The sequence below is a fragment of the Lytechinus variegatus genome, chromosome 17, assembly GCF_018143015.1.
Source record: "Lytechinus variegatus isolate NC3 chromosome 17, Lvar_3.0, whole genome shotgun sequence".
NCBI lineage: Eukaryota > Metazoa > Echinodermata > Echinoidea > Temnopleuroida > Toxopneustidae > Lytechinus > Lytechinus variegatus.
This window is the reverse complement of record NC_054756.1, coordinates 10,658,653-10,679,166: the sequence shown is the minus strand read 5'-3', so window position 1 is coordinate 10,679,166 and position 20,514 is coordinate 10,658,653. Positions and strand designations below refer to the sequence as shown.

At 35.7% G+C, this 20,514-nt stretch overlaps 1 protein-coding gene across 5 annotated transcripts in view; it reads left to right on the top strand.

The window, feature by feature from the left end:
• Nucleotides 1-20,514, top strand: part of LOC121430748 (focal adhesion kinase 1-like) — a 139,549-nt gene that overhangs the window by 108,604 nt on the left and 10,431 nt on the right. For 4 of the 5 annotated variants that reach the window (XM_041628128.1, XM_041628129.1, XM_041628126.1 and 1 more), the window contains 6 exons: nucleotides 101-216; nucleotides 1,167-1,267; nucleotides 2,052-2,141; nucleotides 2,934-3,138; nucleotides 9,440-9,451; nucleotides 17,099-17,201. In XM_041628128.1, coding sequence (XP_041484062.1) covers nucleotides 101-216; nucleotides 1,167-1,267; nucleotides 2,052-2,141; nucleotides 2,934-3,138; nucleotides 9,440-9,451; nucleotides 17,099-17,201 — 627 coding nt within the window. The remainder of the gene's footprint in view (nucleotides 1-100; nucleotides 217-1,166; nucleotides 1,268-2,051; nucleotides 2,142-2,933; nucleotides 3,139-9,439; nucleotides 9,452-17,098; nucleotides 17,202-20,514) is intronic. The other variant, XM_041628127.1, reaches the window with a different exon arrangement.

Genomic DNA, 20,514 nt, shown 5'->3' with positions numbered 1-20,514 from the left:
AACTTGATTTTATCCACTTTCTCATGGGAATTATTGCCTGTTGTAACTACTCCAGATTAGCCTTAATATCATGTATCTTTTACTTGTTTATGTTTTCTAGATGAGGATGTTTTTACAGACACACAAAGAGGAACTAACGTTAGCTTCACTGATCTTGTATGCATACCAGTTAAGCATGGCTCTTTCATATCTAGAGAGCAAGAAGTTTGTCCATAGGTGAGTTTGTTAAAAGTCAGTCTGTCTTGACCTTCCTCTTAGAGTTCATATAGATAATTTGAAAATATTCAATTAAGAAATTGGAAACAACACCTTGAACTGCCTGGTCCCACCCATGTGAGAGATCAAAGCAAAAGCCTTCTTTCTTGTGGAGTGAGGAGCTTTCCACTCTCTCTCGATGGCCTCATCAATACCACGTTAAAACTTCCTGGTGGATGTTTCATAAAAGCTGTTTTTAAGTTCAGATTGACTTTTCGAATGACTGGTGAATCCTTCTTACTTGCCTAATAATCGCTATTGAACATTTAATGGTGAATATCATTTACCACAAGAAAGGATCACTAGTCGTTCTTTAAGTTACTTTTAACTTATGAACAGCTTATGAAACGGCCCCTGGATTCTTTGTCCAAACTAATGGGAAAGATTCCGAGCCGTCATATGCGCTGGACATGATCATTTAAGATGTACCTGGCTTTTTTAGTTTAAAAGAGAACCTGTCATTTAATGATTAGTAAGTAATGGGATAATTTTCATCATGTTATTTACTTGAATAGATGATCATATCGTCACCTTCCCGCACAAAAGCCGATAGTGTGTACTGTTCACTGCACAATAATGGCCCTTTCGCGGGAAGGCGACGTGCAGTGCGCGCTAACAGCCTCTGTGCAGAAAGGAGACGCACAGTGGCAGAGATGCCAAGTTCAAAGACCAGCTATGCGTGAGATTTCCTGTGAATCTGAGTGAGATCACAGACATTGTGTACAGTGTATATGGGGATAGGCTGTGATAGTTGCGCGAGACAGAGATTTGAGGGGAGGAAGAAGAGTCCAAAATGCTTGAGTCTCGCGCATAATGCGTGAGACTTGGAAGCTCTGCAGTGGGCTTGAAGGCAACGATATGTAACCCATTATGACAATATTTTACTGATTTCCTTTTTTCACATTTTTCAGAGATATTGCAGCTAGGAATCTCTTAGTAGTTGCTAAGGACAATGTAAAGCTTGGTGATTTTGGTCTTTCAAGATTACTACATGACCATTCATACTATAAAGGTAAGATTATAAACAGTTGCGGTCAAAAGTTAGGAAACTCCACCACAAAATGCACTCCTTTGTGCTGAGTGTTCAATGTTCAAACAGCACTATAATGCGCGGCGACCACAGCGAAATAATATTTATTTTATGCCTATGGATACCTACATGTATGGATGCTGAATGCAGGCTTAAGCCTCTGTATTCAGTTCCAAATTCTTTCTCCTCCTGGCTTCACAATTGAATATCTAAAACATGGCAGAGCTTGAACAATTTACATACATCTATATTCATTTTTTGGTTAGGTTTACTAACTTTTGAGCACCACTGTATATGTGTCCTACAACCCCAAAACCACCAATAAGTCACCAGGTACTGCTCTCTATAAATAGCCAAAATAGAAATCTAGTCTCCAAAAACTAAAAAATAGCATATATCTGAAAGATCAATTATTCTTCTTCATACTGTAAAAAATTGAAGTCTTGATTCTTGAAGTTGAATATTGGTAAAATGAAGATAATGATGATTATTATGATCATATTGATGATGGTGGTTTTGATGATAATGATGATGATAACATCAATGGTGAAGAGACTGTCATTTTTTTTTGCGATAATAGTTTATTGGCAATAATTAATCTTGATCATAATTCGATACATGTTTGTGGTAATGACAGTGCAAACTGCAAATTTGCTTAATTATTCTATTATATTGATATATCAAAGTCAACTTTTATAGCCTCTGTAGAGTCCATTTGTTGTTGGTCATTAAAAAAATCATCAAATACTTTGTGATTATTCCACAGCTTCTAAAGGTAAATTACCCATCAAATGGATGGCTCCAGAATCTATCAACTTCAGGAGGTTTACCTCCGCCAGTGATGTCTGGATGTTTGGTAAGAAAATCTGCTTTACTTTATTGGAGAGGAAAAGAAGAAATCCTAAGAAGGAAGTACAATGTCAGCATTATCAAAGAAAACACACACATGCAACAGAAATCTCAGTTGGCTATTGCTATAAAAGTATTAACCAAGTTTCTATGTAAATGTTTGCAGAGAATCAAATGAATCATATTATACATGTATTTTGTAAAATACACTGTCCTTTATTTGGTCTGCAGAGGGCACTGTTGAACTTATGATGAGGCAAACATTCAGTGTTACCTAGACGCAGATGATTGAAGTTAAATTGATAGTGATCATGGGAGCTTGCTTTCTTTCATCAAGAGAGGGTGCTGTTCATTACTGTTTGCAGGGCTGTGAGAGTACAGCTTTCATCTGATTTAAGCTATTTTGGCTTTTGATTTTCAGATAAATTTCAGTTCACTATAGCTTTTATCCGTACAAAAATATGAGAGCTCTTTCAGTTTTAAACTTTTTGTTTTACACTTTGGCTTTTTCATTCCATCTTAATATTTTAGTAGAAGAATTCTCCCACCTGGTTATCAGGGAATGCATTAAAAGGATTTTAATTACCCAATTGATAAAGAAATATGAATTTCACAAAACTTTGAGATGCATCCATGTCTACAGTATTTCCATTTTATTTTCTAATAATCACTTTTTAATACTATGTTTATACCTACATGTATGTTCATTCTATTTGATGGCTTTTAATTTTAATCTTGAAAGCCATGTTTTTATAATTTATAAATTGAGTAACGTTGAACCTCCACATTTGACTTGCAGGTGTGTGCATGTGGGAGATCCTGATGTACGGGGTCAAGCCTTTCCAGGGGGTCAAAAACAATGAGGTCATAGGTCGTATTGAGAACGGCGAGAGGTTACCAATGCCCGCTGCATGTCCACCGACGCTGTACAGCGTGATGACGCTATGTTGGTCGTACGAACCGTCCAAAAGACCCAACTTCAAAGACCTCAAGACAAGATTAAAGTAAGTCACAGAAAAGAGATTGAAAGATGCTTATTTTAGATAGACTTCATATTGTCTTTATATTGTCCAAGTTGTGCTTTGTGTTTCAGTGTTCGTGGTTTGTTTGCATGCAAATTCAAGAATTTTGTGTCTTTTCCTGCACTGTTTAATTTGATGTTTGGTCTAAACCTTTGTCTAATGCCCTTTTTGACTTACATGTACTGTATCATATACTGTTTGGTATATTCCTCCATTATATTCTAATCCCACTAAAGGATTAATTATTGGTCAAAATTGTACATTGCCTGAATGTATTGGTATTTTTTTCTTGAGTTTGTCTGATATTCTTTTGCTCTCTATGTCACAGTGCTCGGTTGCTCTTCCATTTAATTTCCAGTCATCATCATTACAAGTCAAATTCTCATTAGACCAACTGGAGAGAAACTAAGTAGAAAAGTGGAACCTTACCGATTAGATCATCAGTCACAATATGAATTTGGCCCAGTTAGTCCAATCAATAATTTGATGAAATAGTTCTCAGACCCTGGGTTCCATCACAGAAAAAGTTACGTTGAAACATAGGGGAAAATCAAGTTGCGTGTAATTGTATCACTTTTTTTTGCAACTGACCCCAGTTTTGACCAAAGCAGTTGCTGTAAAAGTTTATAAAACCAAATATAGCAGGAAAATGTCTACATTCCATTAGCTTGAATTGAATCATTAATACACAATCTGATACTTTACATTAGAGCATTATGCTCCCATTGTCCGTGGAATTATTGATTATGTCATAGTCATTTCTAAGCAACACATAAATTAAATCAATATCCACCTCATATACATGCAGCATTTCTAACCAACTTTGCCAATAGGAAGCAAGTGACACATCAGTCAAACTTGAGTTATTGCTGTTTCTGAAACACCCTTGTATATTGCACGTTCAGGCAAAATTTGGGGAAGAAATGATTGTTCTATGGAAAGATATTGAAGAAAATATGCTGTTAAATTGCATTGATGCCTGTGTTTATGACAAACACACATTGCCCATTTACAACAAATTGTAACTTGCTTCCTTTTGCCAAAGTACATGTACAGCAGATTTGTCTATGATATGAGTCAATAGGATTTTACAAATCTACAATCGAGAATATAGAATCATTGTACAACGATGATGAATCACTGCAGTCGGTAGCTGTCAATGACGTCAGTAATTAGACATCTTACAGACGTCATTAGAAGGCCATCGGGGGAGCATTTCATGAAACCAATATTAGGTGCTTTTTTTTCATTCACAAGTGTTCAAAGCTACTGAAATCCTTGCATCTGATTGGCTGAAGGCAGATAGTTGAGTGAAACTCACTGATAATGAAGCAAAAAAGTCAGGAATTTTAACACACATGTTTCATGATACCAGAAACCCTTGCATCTGATTGGTTAAAGGAAAATTAATCTGTGAAACTCATTTACAAAACTCTTAATGATATACCCTGTAATATCTAAGAGAGTGGTTCATGTAGAAAAATAATCAAGAATTTTCAATCGTATCTTTTATAATTTACTGGAAATCCTTGCATCTGATTAGCTAAAAGTAAAGTAGGCAATGAAATTCACCGACAAAAATCTTCCTGAAGCACTACCTTAGGAAATGTTTCATGGAGCAAATTTTCACTGACAGATGTTATAAGCTATTGAAATCTTTGCATCTGATTGGCTAAAGGCAGATTAGTCAGTGAAACTCAGTGACAGAACTTTCCATGAAATGCCTCCCAGGTCAATCAGCGGACAGAGCTCCGATCCAATGTCTCGGCCCTGCCACCCCCAAACGGAAGCTCTTTATTTCTGCTGCTCTGTGACGCGTCTGACGTAGGATGTCCCCTGGGTCGTGAGGGGGTAGCGGAACACTGACTGATTCACTCCTGCTTCTTGTTGTTCAAGGATTTGTGTGTGTGTGTGTGTTGTCAAAGCAAATAACAGGTGTTTGGCGGTGTGCTTTATGTACGAGTGGGTTTTAGAATAGAATAGAATACATGTGTATCATTTATTGTCTTCCTATAAAAGAAAAGAAGGAAATTGCCATCCAAAGCTGTTCGTAAGTTAAGAGCAACTCTTAGAATGACTGACTGGTGATCCTTTCTCATGCCCTACCAATGCCAATGAACATTTTGGTGTGTACCATTTACTAAAAGAAAGGATCACTAGTCGTTCTTAAAGTTGCAGCTTTATGATACACCACCCAGGGGAGTGTTTCATCAACATTCTTGTCCGACAAGTTGTCAGACCTGACAACTTTCCTTGATGTTGATTGGCTGAGAAGCACTGTTACTATGGCAACTGTCGGATAAAATGGGACTTGTCGGATAAAACGTCTGACAAGTCCTTTCATGAAACGCTCCCCAGGTGTACATCAGGGGCCCATTTCATGAAACTTGTCATGATAACTGATTCACAAAAACAGGTAAAAGCTACTGAAATCCTACAATCTGATTGGCTGATAGGAAATTTGTTATAGAAATCTGCAGTTGTTATTTTAACAAATGTTTATGAAATTGGGCCCAGAAATACAAATACATAAAAGTAAGATAAGAGTGGCTTTAAGAATGACTGGTGATCCTTTCTTGAGGTACGTGTAAAATGAACAACATTATTAAATGTTTATTGGTGATTGTTTAACGCATAAGAAAGGTTCACCAGTTGTTCTTTAACATACAAACAGCTTTATGAAGCACCCACCAGAATAGGACTATATCTGTTAGCTTGGGACATCTAATAAAGTACACCAAGTTATTTTTCCTATAGAGACAGTTGCTCCACTAAGAAACACTCATCCTCAGAAGTCCCTCTGATGGTCACTTTTCTTTCCTGGCCGTTATTAGGGTGGACAAGGATTCTTGTTTGTGTGGTTTGGGGGGAAAAAGATGTGGTAACTTTCTAGAAACCAAGTTCCTAATCCCATCATAGCAAAACAAAGTGTAAGGGTTCAGAATTCATTCAGTAGGTCTGTGCTTTACTCACAAGCTGTAAGAAGAGGAATTTACAATTAACTGTTAGAGATTAATTCTAAATTGCCTGAAGAAATGTATTATTCTTTAAAGCCATGCAAATAACAAATTATCATTCTTTATATCATTGATATTTTCACAGAATTTTTTTTTGTTAATGACTGAAATTATTTAAATCAACTTGCATGTTTGACTACCGACTATTATAGTCACCAGTATGTTGCAGGTATTATTCTTGTATTTCAGTATACAGAAGAAAAGTAACATGTACATGTAACAGTGGTAAATAAATAAGATTATTTGTGCGTTATTGTACTCTTCTGCTACATGTTTTTACATGCCCAGACAAAGTTGAATGGGGTAGGAATCAGCATACAGTCAGGCAGTTTGTCCGTTGCAAATGTTGCAGTTCGAACTCAGTTTATTGCCTAGATGCTCATGATATTTGGCACACATTTGTCTTGAGGTATAAAATATATTATGCAAGACCTTTTTCTAGTATGGATTGGAAGTTGTGTTGCCATGGTAATGATATAATGCAATTATAGTTTTTTTTCTCAAGTGTCTAGATATTTATCCATACAGGATGTTATTTTTGTGACTTACAGAAAACTTAACCAGGATATGTCATCATCAGAGACAATGGGATGGTACTATATTACAATATGAATCATAATCTTTGCACATTTCTTTTGCATCAGTGCACATTTATACAATATGCACAAATCATAAAAAATCACAATATTAGTTTTCTCAATCACCATTGAGGTTTTGAAAGAAATTGTCCTGAAGTGCCAATATATGATTCTATTAAGAAAAACATACAAGGACACAAAACAACCAAACTTGTAGTTTTTATACAAGTGGTCATGTTGACACAACATTTGCTTCAGTCACAATTGCTCCGGGCTTCCTTGTAGTTTCGTCTAAGGGTGTGTTTATGCTTCCATTGCGAGGATAGAATCAGCAATTTCAAACGTCGATTCAAAACGCCGATTGTAAACGTGGTTCTGGGAGTGCTGTTTATGCTTAACTTTTCAGAGCAAATCATGATCTCCAGCTGGCTTCGCATCGTAAAGCGAGGTCAAATTGGGCGCGCCTTTTTTGAAAGTTTTTTTTCTGATTGTTGTTATTACGTGGAGATAACATGGAGCAATATGACTGTATTTGCCCGTGGATTTTCATCTCACCGGAAGCATACATTTACCAAATGACGTCATTTAAACACGTTCACGATCGTGGTTCTGTTTATACTTTCCCAGAAAGCCTGATTCTGTTCAAACGACGTTTACAAACGCACTTTTTTGTGAGTTTACGATCGGCGTTTTGACACAGCGTTTAAATGAAAGTAAGCTTGGACGCAACCGTGTTTTGGACTAATCACGTTTGGAAACGCTGATTCTGGCCTGAAAAGTGGAAGCATAAACACAATCTAAGATGTACATTGTAGGGTTAGGGTTGCAATAGGGTTTTATCCTAGGTTTAAGGTAGGGTATAGCGTTAAACCCCGTGTTGAAGTTGCTCCTTTGATAAGTTTGTGGAATTTGAAGTGGAGCAATTGTCGCCGGAGCAAATGTTATAGAACCGGATTCACTACTGTGTTTTCATTAAAGTTTACATTTTTGTTTTCTAATTCAATCTTTTTGGTCATTTTGCCTCCGACGAAGATTCTGCAAGGATTGAAAGCTTTTGACTCTCTAATTTACTCCATTGGTTCCTCTTTTTTTAGATCAGCAGTTTTCAGCAGCTTCTTTTTGCCATCAATCTTTTTGGGTCATAATACAGGGTGAATGTTTAAAAGTGGTCCATATTGAATGATTAGCTTTGAACACTCTAAATTCCAAGGATTTGTAAATACACCGGCTGAGCTATGAATATTGACTAGGGGAATACTCGATTTATTTTCAATCACAATGATTAACTTTTCAATCTAAAAAGATTTGAATTCAAATATTTTAGCTTTATATTTTTAATCCACAGGGTTTAGATTTAAATCTATTATTTGGCTTGTCACTATTCACAGCTGATCTGGATTTATTTTGAATCATAAATTTAGAATGATAATTTATATCATATTGAAAAATATCACGAAGAGAGTCAACATTTGGCTTATTTTGTAAAACAACTTTGGGAAGCCTGCATGGATCCACAATCAATCATGCCAAGCAGCCAAAGCTTCTTGATGAATTAATTGATTTTCAATCTTTCAGCGATAGTTCTGCTACTTTGCATGACATAAAACAATCATCAAATGCTACCTAAGATCGCTGAGAGTAATAAGTTAATTTATCCCTCATGTCAACACTGTTTCCAATTATTTTTTGACTCCATAAGGTGACATGAACAGTATTTCAGACATGGCCTGCCAATGATCAGCAACAATTTCCACAGTAGAGATGCATTGAAATTAATTGTAGAGACTAGAGATAATTATTTTTTTTCATGGCAGGAAAAAAAGGTGTAAATAATTTGTACACAGTGGCTCTGAGTCAAACTGATGACATCATTCCATATGACGTCATATTGAAGTTATTATGATGAGAGTTGTGTACTACAACTTTTGACATTTTGGAATACTTGAGGTGTACTAAAAGATACAAAGTTAATTGAATAAAGAAATGTAGTTTGCTAGCCTACATTGACAGTGGGGCAATTAGTCCAAGGTTGTTGAGGTATCACCAAATCTGAATAAGTTTTTTTTTTGATCTCCCATAAAATGACACATGAAAAAATGAAAGACATTGCATGTTTGATATCTCACAGAGATTGCACATTGAGACTTGACATTTATTTCCAGTCACAAAATGTAATCAACGCATTGAAAAATTCCTTGTACACAGTTTTGCTGAAAAGTTAGTGAACCCTACCACAAAATGCACTCCTTCATGCTGAGTGTTGAATGTACAGACGTCAACACTACAATGTTTTGCGATTCCAGAGAAACAAACTTTATGAAATGTCATGTTATCACATGATTTTCACAATTAAATGTATAAAAATGGCAGAACTTGAAAACTTTAAAATATGTTCATTATTCTGGTAGAGTTCACCAACTTTTGAGCACCACTGTATAATGTAATTTACATTTAAGTAAAAAAAAATGGGTACTATCAATGCTTGACCAATATTAAACCTCATTGCATTGCATTGCATTGTGCATTGCTGCCATCGCGTACCTTGCAATTCAAGATAAAGCATAATTATGTGCTTGACAAGTCTTGTGCTCATGATTTACTTTAAAGTTCAAGTGTTCCCTCTCAATGCAATGCTTCTTTTAATTTTTCCTTTGCAACTTTTATTCTTTTTTTGCTTGTTTTGTTCAGATGGCGTTATTGGTAAGTGTGAGATTGCATAGGGTACACTGTATATGAATATGCATGAATACTTTTTTTCCCCTTCACATTGGCTGTGCATGTACATATATGCAGCTATGAAAGTAACTATAATACATTTTCAAGAAGGGAGACATACAGTGAAAAGTTCATCTCACTTTTAATGTCATAAGTTTCTTAATTCACGTTTCTTTTGTTTTTGATTTCTTCTTTTTACCAAATAAATATCTTATTTCATCAAATTAACTATTAAATACGCATAAGTGTTTTGTAGCAAAAAATGGTTGTGCTATGTGTTTATAAGTACGTGTAAGTATATTAAAAAAGGAAGTTCCTGTCAGTTTTGTTTTGTTTACTGTTCAATGAACATATCTTATTTCCTTTCTATATTTTTATGGCACTTATTAATTAATATGTCACAATTTTTATCACTATTGATGTAGAATGGGTGATACATTTTATTTTTCTTTCTAAAAATATGTTGAGTCATTATTTCAAGGTTCTGTTGAAGACAAAAAAACTTTGAGGATGGTGCCTTTATACTTCAACACTTTTTTTTTGGTTGAGATGCAGACATTTTCATTTATCTTGACCTTCATTATCAAACCTTTTTATTCATTAACTGAATATCGATTTTTATTTGGACACCATGTACTTACATACATTGATCACATATATGCTGCATCAAATTATTCCACACTTTTATTGAGACACCCTATACCATTAATTGTTTCAGTACATTTGCATTCATTGGATACCATGTACACATCGATCTCAATCATTTTGCATAAGATCATGCAATACCATCAATGCCTATTTTGATTGAGACACCCTGTACAGTCAATCGGAAATACATGTATGGGATAGTATATGTGCATTCATTCATACATTCATTCATTGATATCATTGTTTGTGATGATGTGGAGTGTCCTGCACCTAGCAGCATAATTGTCTGTTTACGTAGAATCTTATGCAACACTTCCCCTTCAGATTACGGGAATGACACTCGCAATTTCCCTCGCAACGTGACAGGTAGCGGGAGGATATAAAATGCTAGGGGACGTCAGTGATACCGTCAGTTGCATGATCGACTCACATCTAAACAGTACTTGATGATCCAATCTTGTTTATGACAGATGTAATGGAAAATATGTATTTGAGTTAAGAAAATTGGGGAATTCCCTTAACTGGAATTCAAATGTCAATGGACTGGGTTTTCTGGAATTTTAGTCACATGATTTTACTGTTGGTGAATTTTCATTTCTGTGAAATATGGAAGATTCCTGTCAGGTTTTCAGGTGATTGTGAGCAATTTGTGTGGGAAGTAGAGGAAAAACTTCCCTACATCCCACGTTGGTTCGGCTTAGTCACCGGGTGAAAGGGGTTTGCTCGTCGTGTGCACTTCTGCCAGACCTTGCTCAGGGGCTATTTAAAGGTATTACAACATTTTTGTGAACTTATTGTTGGAGAGCCACTGACCGTTGTTGCTGGTGCTTGAACACTGACTTATTTTGTCCTGAGATTTTCAGGAGCTCACACATTTAAAACTGTTGTACATGAGAGGACTTTGTCAGTGCAAGTGTCAGGTCAGGTGCTTTGTGAAGCTAAGAGGACTGTCATGATTTACAAGTTATTTGTGGAAACTTCTTCCAGTCACTAGGAACAGAGGACTGAGGAGCTGAAGTTGCTTGAAGTGGTCAAAGTTCTTCTGAAGACAGACTCCCAGGCACATTTTCCATCTTGGACTCCATAAACACTTATCGTGGAGAAATTGTAAGATTGTCTTCCAAGACATTCAAAGGTTCTTATCCTGCTATAAAGACTTTTAGTCTTTCCAATTGTTACATGGGGTTGCGACCATATTCAATACAAGATTCCTGTCGGATCTGCGACTCTAGGACAGGCTGAGGATTTCTAGCCTTTGTCAAACTGAGATCTCGTGTTATGACCCTGTTTAATTCAAGACTGCTTTCTGACTTGGGGCTGAGGCTGAGGGTACCGTCAAAGACTCCAGACTTTTTCTCCACCAAGATGAGGTGGTTGCCTGACTGTATATCTATTCAGGCGGAGGATGATTATAGTTTCCTGCCCTTCGAGGAATGGCACAGATGGCAGTCCGTGCCATGCCTATGTGAAAGCTGGTATGTGGTTCCCCCATGTCTTCTTCTGTCGATAAAGCTAGAGCTTTTTCTTTCCACATTTAAAAGAGTGGTGATGGTAGGATTGATAGCATGATACAATGTAGATCATATTTATGTAATTCAGTGTGTGATTGGTTATAAGTTATGGTTTTTAATTGATATTGTTATTGATTGCATTGGGATTGGTTATAAGATATGGTTTTTGATGGATATTGTGATTGATTGCATTAATCAGAAATCATTCTTATAACTGATTGCAAAGTATGATTTTTAATTGATATTGTGATTGATTGCATTAATCAGAAATCATTCTTATAACTGATTATAAAGTATGATTTTTAATAGAGGTGGGCTATAGAGGGTCAATTTTAGGTCACATTTTCAGAACATGCTCATCACACCCTAGTTTGATGACTTTGTGCCTACTGACACCACCTTTGAAAAAAAAAATGAAAAAAATGCGTTATCCGGGGTGCCCTGACCGAAAACGTAAAAAATCCAAAATGGCCGCCGTTTTGGCTAAAAAAAGACATTTTTGGCTGTAACTCGGTCATTTTTTGGTCTATTGTAATAATTTTGGTGTCTAACCCCATGTTTTAGGGGTCAAAGAAATTGAATAAAATGATATTTTTGGTGTAAAACCTAACCTTCTACATTAAACTCACATTTTCCCCATATTTAATATTAAATTTTCCCTCTCCTTCACCCCTACCCCAACCGCAATTTTTTTTACTTTATTTTCTGTATTTTCTTTAAGTCATGCTAGCTATGATACTACTAATAATAAATTCTAGCTACTAAAAGTTTTTTTTATTTAAACAATACATCGAGAAATATACCAACAACCTACATACATTGTCGTGCAGACACCTGTATGTGGCTCGTGAATTCGGAGTCAGCATACATGCCTGGCATGCATGGTAACTGGAGCCAGTACTACATGTAATAATGTATCTGCATTAAAGTACCAATTATTTGGTCATCAGACCTCTAGTCAGAGAGAGAACTATACAGTTCCAGTTTGGGTATACATATTTAATTGTAGAATGATATGCTAATTGTCAAGCACAAATGCAATATTTCTGCTGGAAGATGTATCCCATGAGCCAAATACATTACCGGTACATTGCCAGAAGAATCTGCATCGGCAGTACTGTCTGTACATCAGCTTGCTTTGGCCATTTCTAGCGCTAATGCTGATCTGCCCCTTTTAATCTTTGAAGTACCGGTATCTTTCCATGTGCTCAATTTCATATCCCTCATGATATTAGGTATACCAGTTTCGTTCATCGTCGTAATCCCATATCACACTCACACTGCAGAACTCATTGATGCCCACTTCTTAGTCCGTTAGTATTTTCTTCAAGGTTTGAATGGGCAGTTGACTTTGTGATCCCATTGGGCAGGGAGATTATCAGTCTCTCCTCCAGTCAATAGAAGCATCAAGTTCACCTTCATTTCTGTTTCACATACGGTAGTTGGTTGACCTTATACAAGTGTTGGCGCACCAAGTAGTCTAGATGATGGGACGTGTGTCTGTGATATGACAGCTCTGCACGTAACATAGTTTTAAGCTTGGTTGAATGCTGGTTATCCTGGCATTCCTGAAGCTCATCAACGTTTGTTAATGGACCTCCCATTTTTTTTTCTGTAACAGCCTATGCACATACATGTACCTGGTACTCTACTGCTTGTTGTGCTTGGGCCACATTCTGCTAAAGATTTTCCTGCGAGAGTATGTTTTGCTCTTCCACCCATTTCTGCTCACTCTTACCCAACATTTTTGCAATGTTATATGGGTCGCTTTTTGAGTTTACTATACCAGACTTGTTCAAGGTCATATAATCTCAAATACCCTTGGCAGTGAAGTTTCTATTAGAAGCAGCAGCAGCAGAAAGCTTTGCTTAGCTTTGCTTGTTTGTCAAACTTTGACAGATTCCGCTCACACTGCAAATTGTTTGAAGGTACACGTAGATCGGTGAGATTTTCTGGTGTGAGTTTCTAGAGTTAAAGATTCTGCAAAACCTGTTTCTGCCGTTTGCTTAAATCATGCATACTCACCTCCTCTCCGAATAGTCAAATCTTTGGCTGCTTGCTGACAGATTTGCTGCAAATAATTGCCTACAAGGTCTCAGGATTTTCCACTTGAAAAGAGTATGGTACCTTGTATAAAGACAGCGTGTCTGTCTTGTTATTCAGCAGATCATCATTAAGATGTGGGAGGATGGTCACTAGATCATTCTGTGAGTTGACTTCCACTATGTTAAGGATTGCAGGGTTATGCAGGCCAATATCTTCAATGCTATCATGACTAAGTCACACTCAAGGTACAGATGGCAGGCTTGAACAAGTAGGTTGTTGGATTTGATGTTCTGCGATGTCGCCTCATACTCCGGGATGTGATATAGAATGACTGCAGCAGTGTATCCCATCTGAGCAAATTGGTGTTCATTGAAGAGGCTGTGCTTCTTTGTTTTCCCTGCAGATGCAACCTCACTCTCGAAGGTCTCCCACATGGATGACTTGTGTCCGTCCTAACTATACTTGTTTTGTCAGTGCCTGTAATGCTGCTACATGTACAACCGACCACACTCTTCTTGAGGAAGGATTTCAGGGTCGGCATGTATGGCATAGTATGCAATTAAATTTTCACAAAGCCATAACTTGACTTCATGCTGAACAAGGGTAGAGATAATATTGCCTGCATCAAAATATTTCACATGTGTGACTCACATACAACACATGTGTAGAGGGATGTGCTGACTGTTAAGAGATGCTCCTATTTGATGTTTGTAGTAATGAGGAGATCAAGTGGTAATAGTGATACATTACATGCGGTGAAAAAGGGAGCTGTGCTGGAACTATTGTGCATAGGCCTACTTTAATACAAAGTGGATAACATTTGGGATAATGGGCATGGGACAAGAAAAAAAAGGGAAAGCTTAAACTGTTGATTGTGATGCACACGTCATCTGTAAGAATTAATATTGTAAGAATTCGCATTTTAGAGAAAATAAGCAGAAATTTGAAAAAAATACTGATATAACATGAAATTTAACACTAATGTATTAAAATGAATACCATAAATGAGTTCAGTGACCCCAAAACATAGGTTTAGACACCAAAACTGGGCTAAAAGATGAAAAAATGACCAAGTTATGGCCAAAAACATGTTTTTTAGGCAATCCGGCGGCCATCTTGGATTTTCGGGTTTTTCGGCCGGGGCACCCTGGATTTTGCAATTTTTTTCATTTTTTTTCTGATTATGGTGTCAGTGTGCACTAATTCATCAAACTAAGGTGTGATGAGCATGATCTGAAAATGTCACCCTCTATAGCCCACCTCTATTTTTAACTGATATTGTGATTGATTGGGTTAATCAAAAATCATTTGTGGTCGCATGTCATAAGGTGGTCCAATTTTGCGAACAGGGTAAAAATGATCAAAAATTTTATTTTTTGATGTCATAGCTATTACCATTCTCTAAATAATGAAAAAGTTTTAAGTCTCAAATACTGTTATTTTTCCTTAAAATGACTAATTAACAGCTAATTATCACATAGATGTCTATGTAAATGTGAATTTTGAAATGCGTTTTTCTCAAATTGGACCTGCTGCACATAAAATGGTGTCAAAAGTTAATGCAACATTGGATCACCCTAGTATTTTGTAGTTATAATCTTGAAACATCAATGATTAAATCTGTACCAAAAATAATATAATTATCTATTCTGTTATGCATGTTAATTATACTAATTAATTAACAGTATTTAATTTCACATTTTGGCCCCCAAAATACCTGTCACTGTCATTTGTATGCTTGGCAAAATGACAACAACATGGGTAGAAATGTTTGTTGCAATGATACACATCATTTGTACTAAAAATTAAGATTACAAATTAGATAATTAACCAAATCTCTCCGGTTTACTAATTGATAAGGTTGTAGATCAGAGCTTGCATACACATGTATTCCATTGCTGCATATTTTCAAAATTGTCAAATTTTTATGACATTTAGTAGTTCCCTGCTTTAAAACGCCCAGAAATATGAGGATATCAGTCATATTACATATTATAGTAAGTTGTTAATTAGGTTTAGTTAATATTTCATCATTTACCGCATCCACCGGCTCCGCCACCCCTGTTACTTCAAACTTAATGTGCTATAGTTTTTGTTCTTGATATTGTATTGATCTAATTCATAGTAATATATTTAGCCTATAGTTCTAGCTTCAAAATGAGATATTACTCAATAAATTTGGCCAAGATGCTGTGATGTAGCAACAATTTATCCATGGCACCGTGTGGAAAATTGTTCATACGCCACCCTTTTTGCATACCCAACTTATGAAATGCGACCTTGTATGATTGATTATAAGGTATGATTTTTTATTGATATTGTGATTGATTGGGCTAATAAAAAATCATTCTTATAACTGATTATAAAGTATGATTTTAATTGATATTGTGAATAAAAAATAATTTGTATGATTGATTATAAGGTATGATTTTTTTTTATTGATATTGTGATTGATTGGGTTAATCAGAAATTGATTATAAGGTGTGATTTTTCATTAATATTGTGATTAATTTCACAATAGAAGTCAATTGTAAGATAAATCTTGATGTGTAATTGGTGAATTGATATAATGTGACTGATATGATTGATCATAATGTATAGTTGTTGAACTGACATGATTTATCACATTGGTCATATTCAATTAAAATCAACCTTACATGTACATGTATGATTGGTCACAATGTGTGATTGTTGGAATCGGTATCATACTTGATCATATTTATTGTAGAAATCATTATTTTGAGTTAACATTTCGTCGCACGCACCACAAACCGTCCTCTCTGCGCAGATACAGTGCGCTATCGTGCCTCGCGATTTCACCACGAACCGTCCTCTCTGTTACGATGCCCACTGTGGCGTAAATAATTCACTTCAAGAAATGTAAAGATACGGGATGAAACTTTGGAACCTGAACTATCGAACAAAGACACTGGTAAATAATTTGCTCTCCTTGTAGGTGCACTTATTGCTGGTTTTAAAAATCCTTTTTTTTTTAATGCGTTCTCTGCAAAACTAACTTTCGCATCGAAGTGCGCAGAGAGGACGGTTCGTGGTGCGTGCTACGATTTGTGGAACTAGTTTTCTTGGATCAAATGCCATGGCATCATCCTTATTAGGCCCAACACAGATGCTCTGCAGCTTATTGGTACCTTCTTGTATTATGTATAATTCTGATATAAGACTGCTTATTAAAGTCGAATATCACCCAAGTCAAATTTTGCCAAAGTCTGACAGATGTCTGCACATGGTTCAAAGAGATATGAATTAGGCAGACTGAACTGCATTTCATTTTCACGCAGTAGTCAATATTCTATTGTAAATATTCAACAAATTTCTGAATTAATGTAGTCAGTATTCTATTAATGTGTAAGTATTCACATATATTAATGTCTGAATTAATGAAAGATGATTTTTTTTACTTATTCAGTGAGATCTTGGAGGAGGAGAAAGAGCAAGAGGAAGCAGCCCTGAAGCAAGAGAAGAGACGGATTCTCTCTACTTGGGGATTCCCCGAAGAACCACCCCCAAAGGTAAGGAATCGGACAAGATGAAAAATTCATTTTCAATATTTGTCCTACCAGTTGGATGGAGTTTTAGAAAAATCAATCCAGCCCTTTGTGTTTGTTTCTTATCTTGACCAAAAATAGAGTGTGTATTTTTTGTGTGGATGGTGTGGGAGAATAAGTGAAAAAAAAAACCCTCCAAATTTTCATTTCATTTCATTCGTTTATTTCCATTTTCAACAATTACAGTTTCTTCTGTACATGTTGACATATATAAATAACAAAACATATTTCAAATATTCCTGTACAGAAAATTATATTCAAGATTATTACAAATCAGGTTGGAAATGGAGGAGGCTGCTAAAAAGCAGTACATTGCAGTACAGGGGCCTTTCAATTTTGCCATTATGGCAACTACTACTAATAAGAGCTACCTATCACATTCAAAGATTGCCATATTAGCGAAGTTATCATAGTTGCTAATCCTTATGAAATAGGCCCAAGCTTTTGTTTTAAATCATGTTAGTCCACAGAAATATGTTAGAAGAAAAGAATATTACAGTGTATTTTAAATTAAAAAAAAATAGATTTTGCACCAAATTCAGGTTTTCCTAAATGCTGTCTTTAAGTTGGAGGATTGGAGAAGTTGCTTTGTTGAAAAACCTACTTCCCTCTATGAAATTGATATGTTTCAATAAACTTTGCAGTTCTTGATTGAAATAAAGCTGGATAAAAACACGAATAGTTTTTAGTGTTAAATTAAAAAAAAAGAATAATAAAAAAGCTAGCAGCACTGAAAAGTCATCTTGTGATATTAGGTACCACTCATCAGGACATTCCCATTTTGTTCCAAGAATTACAAGGTTAGGTTATCAAAACTCTTCAAAAGTATGAGTTGTTCGTTTCCGATGCTGCTAAACAGTTGTTTTATTTTCAATTGACATCAGACACCACTTGTTATGGGGTCATTAACATCACATTGGTAGAATTAGAAGTGGTATTTCCTGTTAGTATTATTTGATTTTCGCTTCTGTTTTGGCTTCCCATTTTCAATGGAATGGAACTAATGCAACATACATGTACCTAGGCATGCCAAAAGGTGGTATTACTTAATTACTGTATTCAGACACAATATCTGTATTCAGAGACCTGATGATAAACATTTTATCAGATTTTGCTGTATAGTTTTATCAACTGCTCAGATGTATACAATACATTCATTCTCTCAACCCATAACATAGTCAAAATGCTGTTCAAAATTTCAAACAAAGCTGTTTTAAACCTTACCATAGTTTTTTAACAACCAAGCTTGAATAATTAATGAGAATTGAATATTGAAATTCAATCTTTGTTGTTTTCCATTTTGAACACTTGTATAAATTGTTTAAACAACCTCTGTAAGTTTCATATACTGTAGTACACAGCGTTGTACACAATTTGAAACAACATTTTTACTGTGTATAGGAAAAACATCAGAGATATATGCAGTTTTCCACTTTTTAAGGTTGCTTCTGGCCCTGTAATACCAAAGTGTTCGTTATAAGATAATCAGACACATAAATTAATTCCAAATTCTGTTTTTGTATACATGTATAGACAGAGATCTACATTGTACATGTAGTATGAAATATGACTGCGTCTGAACTTAGGGCAAACTTTTATTCCATGTTCTTTTGTGGTCCAAGGAGACTCCACAGAGCTGTATGTTGTATGAGAGTTTAAAAATGTACATTGTGTGATGAGAAATAGAGAAAAAAAATCAGGAATAAGATAAGAAAATGGGGGGGGGTTGATTAAAGTATAGGCAGAGAGAGGCAGAAACAGATGGAGAGAAAGAGATTGTTATAAAGCAAATCTGCAATTAGTAGCCTTTGTTGAAGATGGGTGTGTGTATTCTATCAAAAATGAAATTATCAAATTTAATATTTAAAGAGAATAATTTTCCTGGTATTGCATCGCAATTTGCTCCATTTTTTTTCATTTTCGAATGGCAAGACAAAATTTCCTTTAAGTATTTTTTTTGTAGGACTGTACAGAACATAATTGAAAGCTTTTCTCCAACAACCAAAAATGCTAATAAAAGTAAAATCAAAGTAAAATTATTCCCTGATTTAGGCTAGCCCATGCAGGTGAGGATACTGTGGGATATATTCCTTTACATGTAGGGGAAGGCGGGGTAAGTGGAGCATAGGGGCAAGTTGAGCCACCAGCCCCAGGCCAATAATGAATGAGTCAGTTATTATGGTGGTGTCATGTATTGATGACCCATACATAACCCCTAACCCCACCACATTGTTTTCCACTTTGAAACAAAAAGTAGTTTTTTAGAGGGAAAAGTATGAATTTCAGCCAAAAAAGTAAAAAAGAGTGTGAAAAAGATAAGTGCTTTATACACACACACGTCTTTAAATATAGTAAAGACATGATAACAACATTGTTAGTCCAGGTATGGATCTTCATTCTTGTCATAGTCGTTTATATGATGGATGCATAATAAATGTGTGGATACAAAATTATCGCACTAAGTTCGGACTGGGGTAAGTTGAGCCAAACAGCATGGGGCAAGTTGAGCCATGGTAATTCCTATGGTAATGTATCTTAAAAAACAAACAAACCATAAAAATCGATTGAAATGCAGGCTGAAAGGAGCAAATTTACATGACTGCTCTTTTCCTTTTAAAGGATGTTAGTATTTATAGAGAATTAGCAAGTGAAAAGACTTTAAACAAAAAATTGACATGCTGGTTCTCCCCCCATACATTTTGTACGTAGTTTTTGTGGCTCAACTTACCCCAGACGGTGGCACAACTTACCCCATATATGGGGCAAGTTGAGCCATTTGACATTGGTTTTTTCAAAGGTCACGATGACTTTCAGTGTGGGGTTAGAAAGTTATATGTAGGTGAAAAACATTTCCCAAGAATCAAATTTAAAGGCAAGGTACTTATTTCTACAATAGTACTAGTCATATCAATTCTAACATGCAAAATGCAAAAAGTGTCACAACTTACCCCGCCTTCCCCTACTTGATATTTAATAAGTGCATCATATGTTCTGAAGCTTTTAAGTTCCAAATACACTTCAAAAATTCAATTTTTACATTGGCTCTGCTCTCAAACCTCTTCACCACTACGAAACTGGCAGAAGGTTATTAAATCTTATCATTTGATCTTAGCTCATATTTCTTTTGCATGATTTCCGTTTTTACTTATTTTGTTCTTATATTGGAAATGCTGTCTTTTTCCCATTTTGAGTAAAAATCTTCCCCATTTGCTATTATAAGAAAAGTTGGAATCACTGTTCCACCGTTTTCCCCTGAAAGGTCAGTGAAGACGTGATT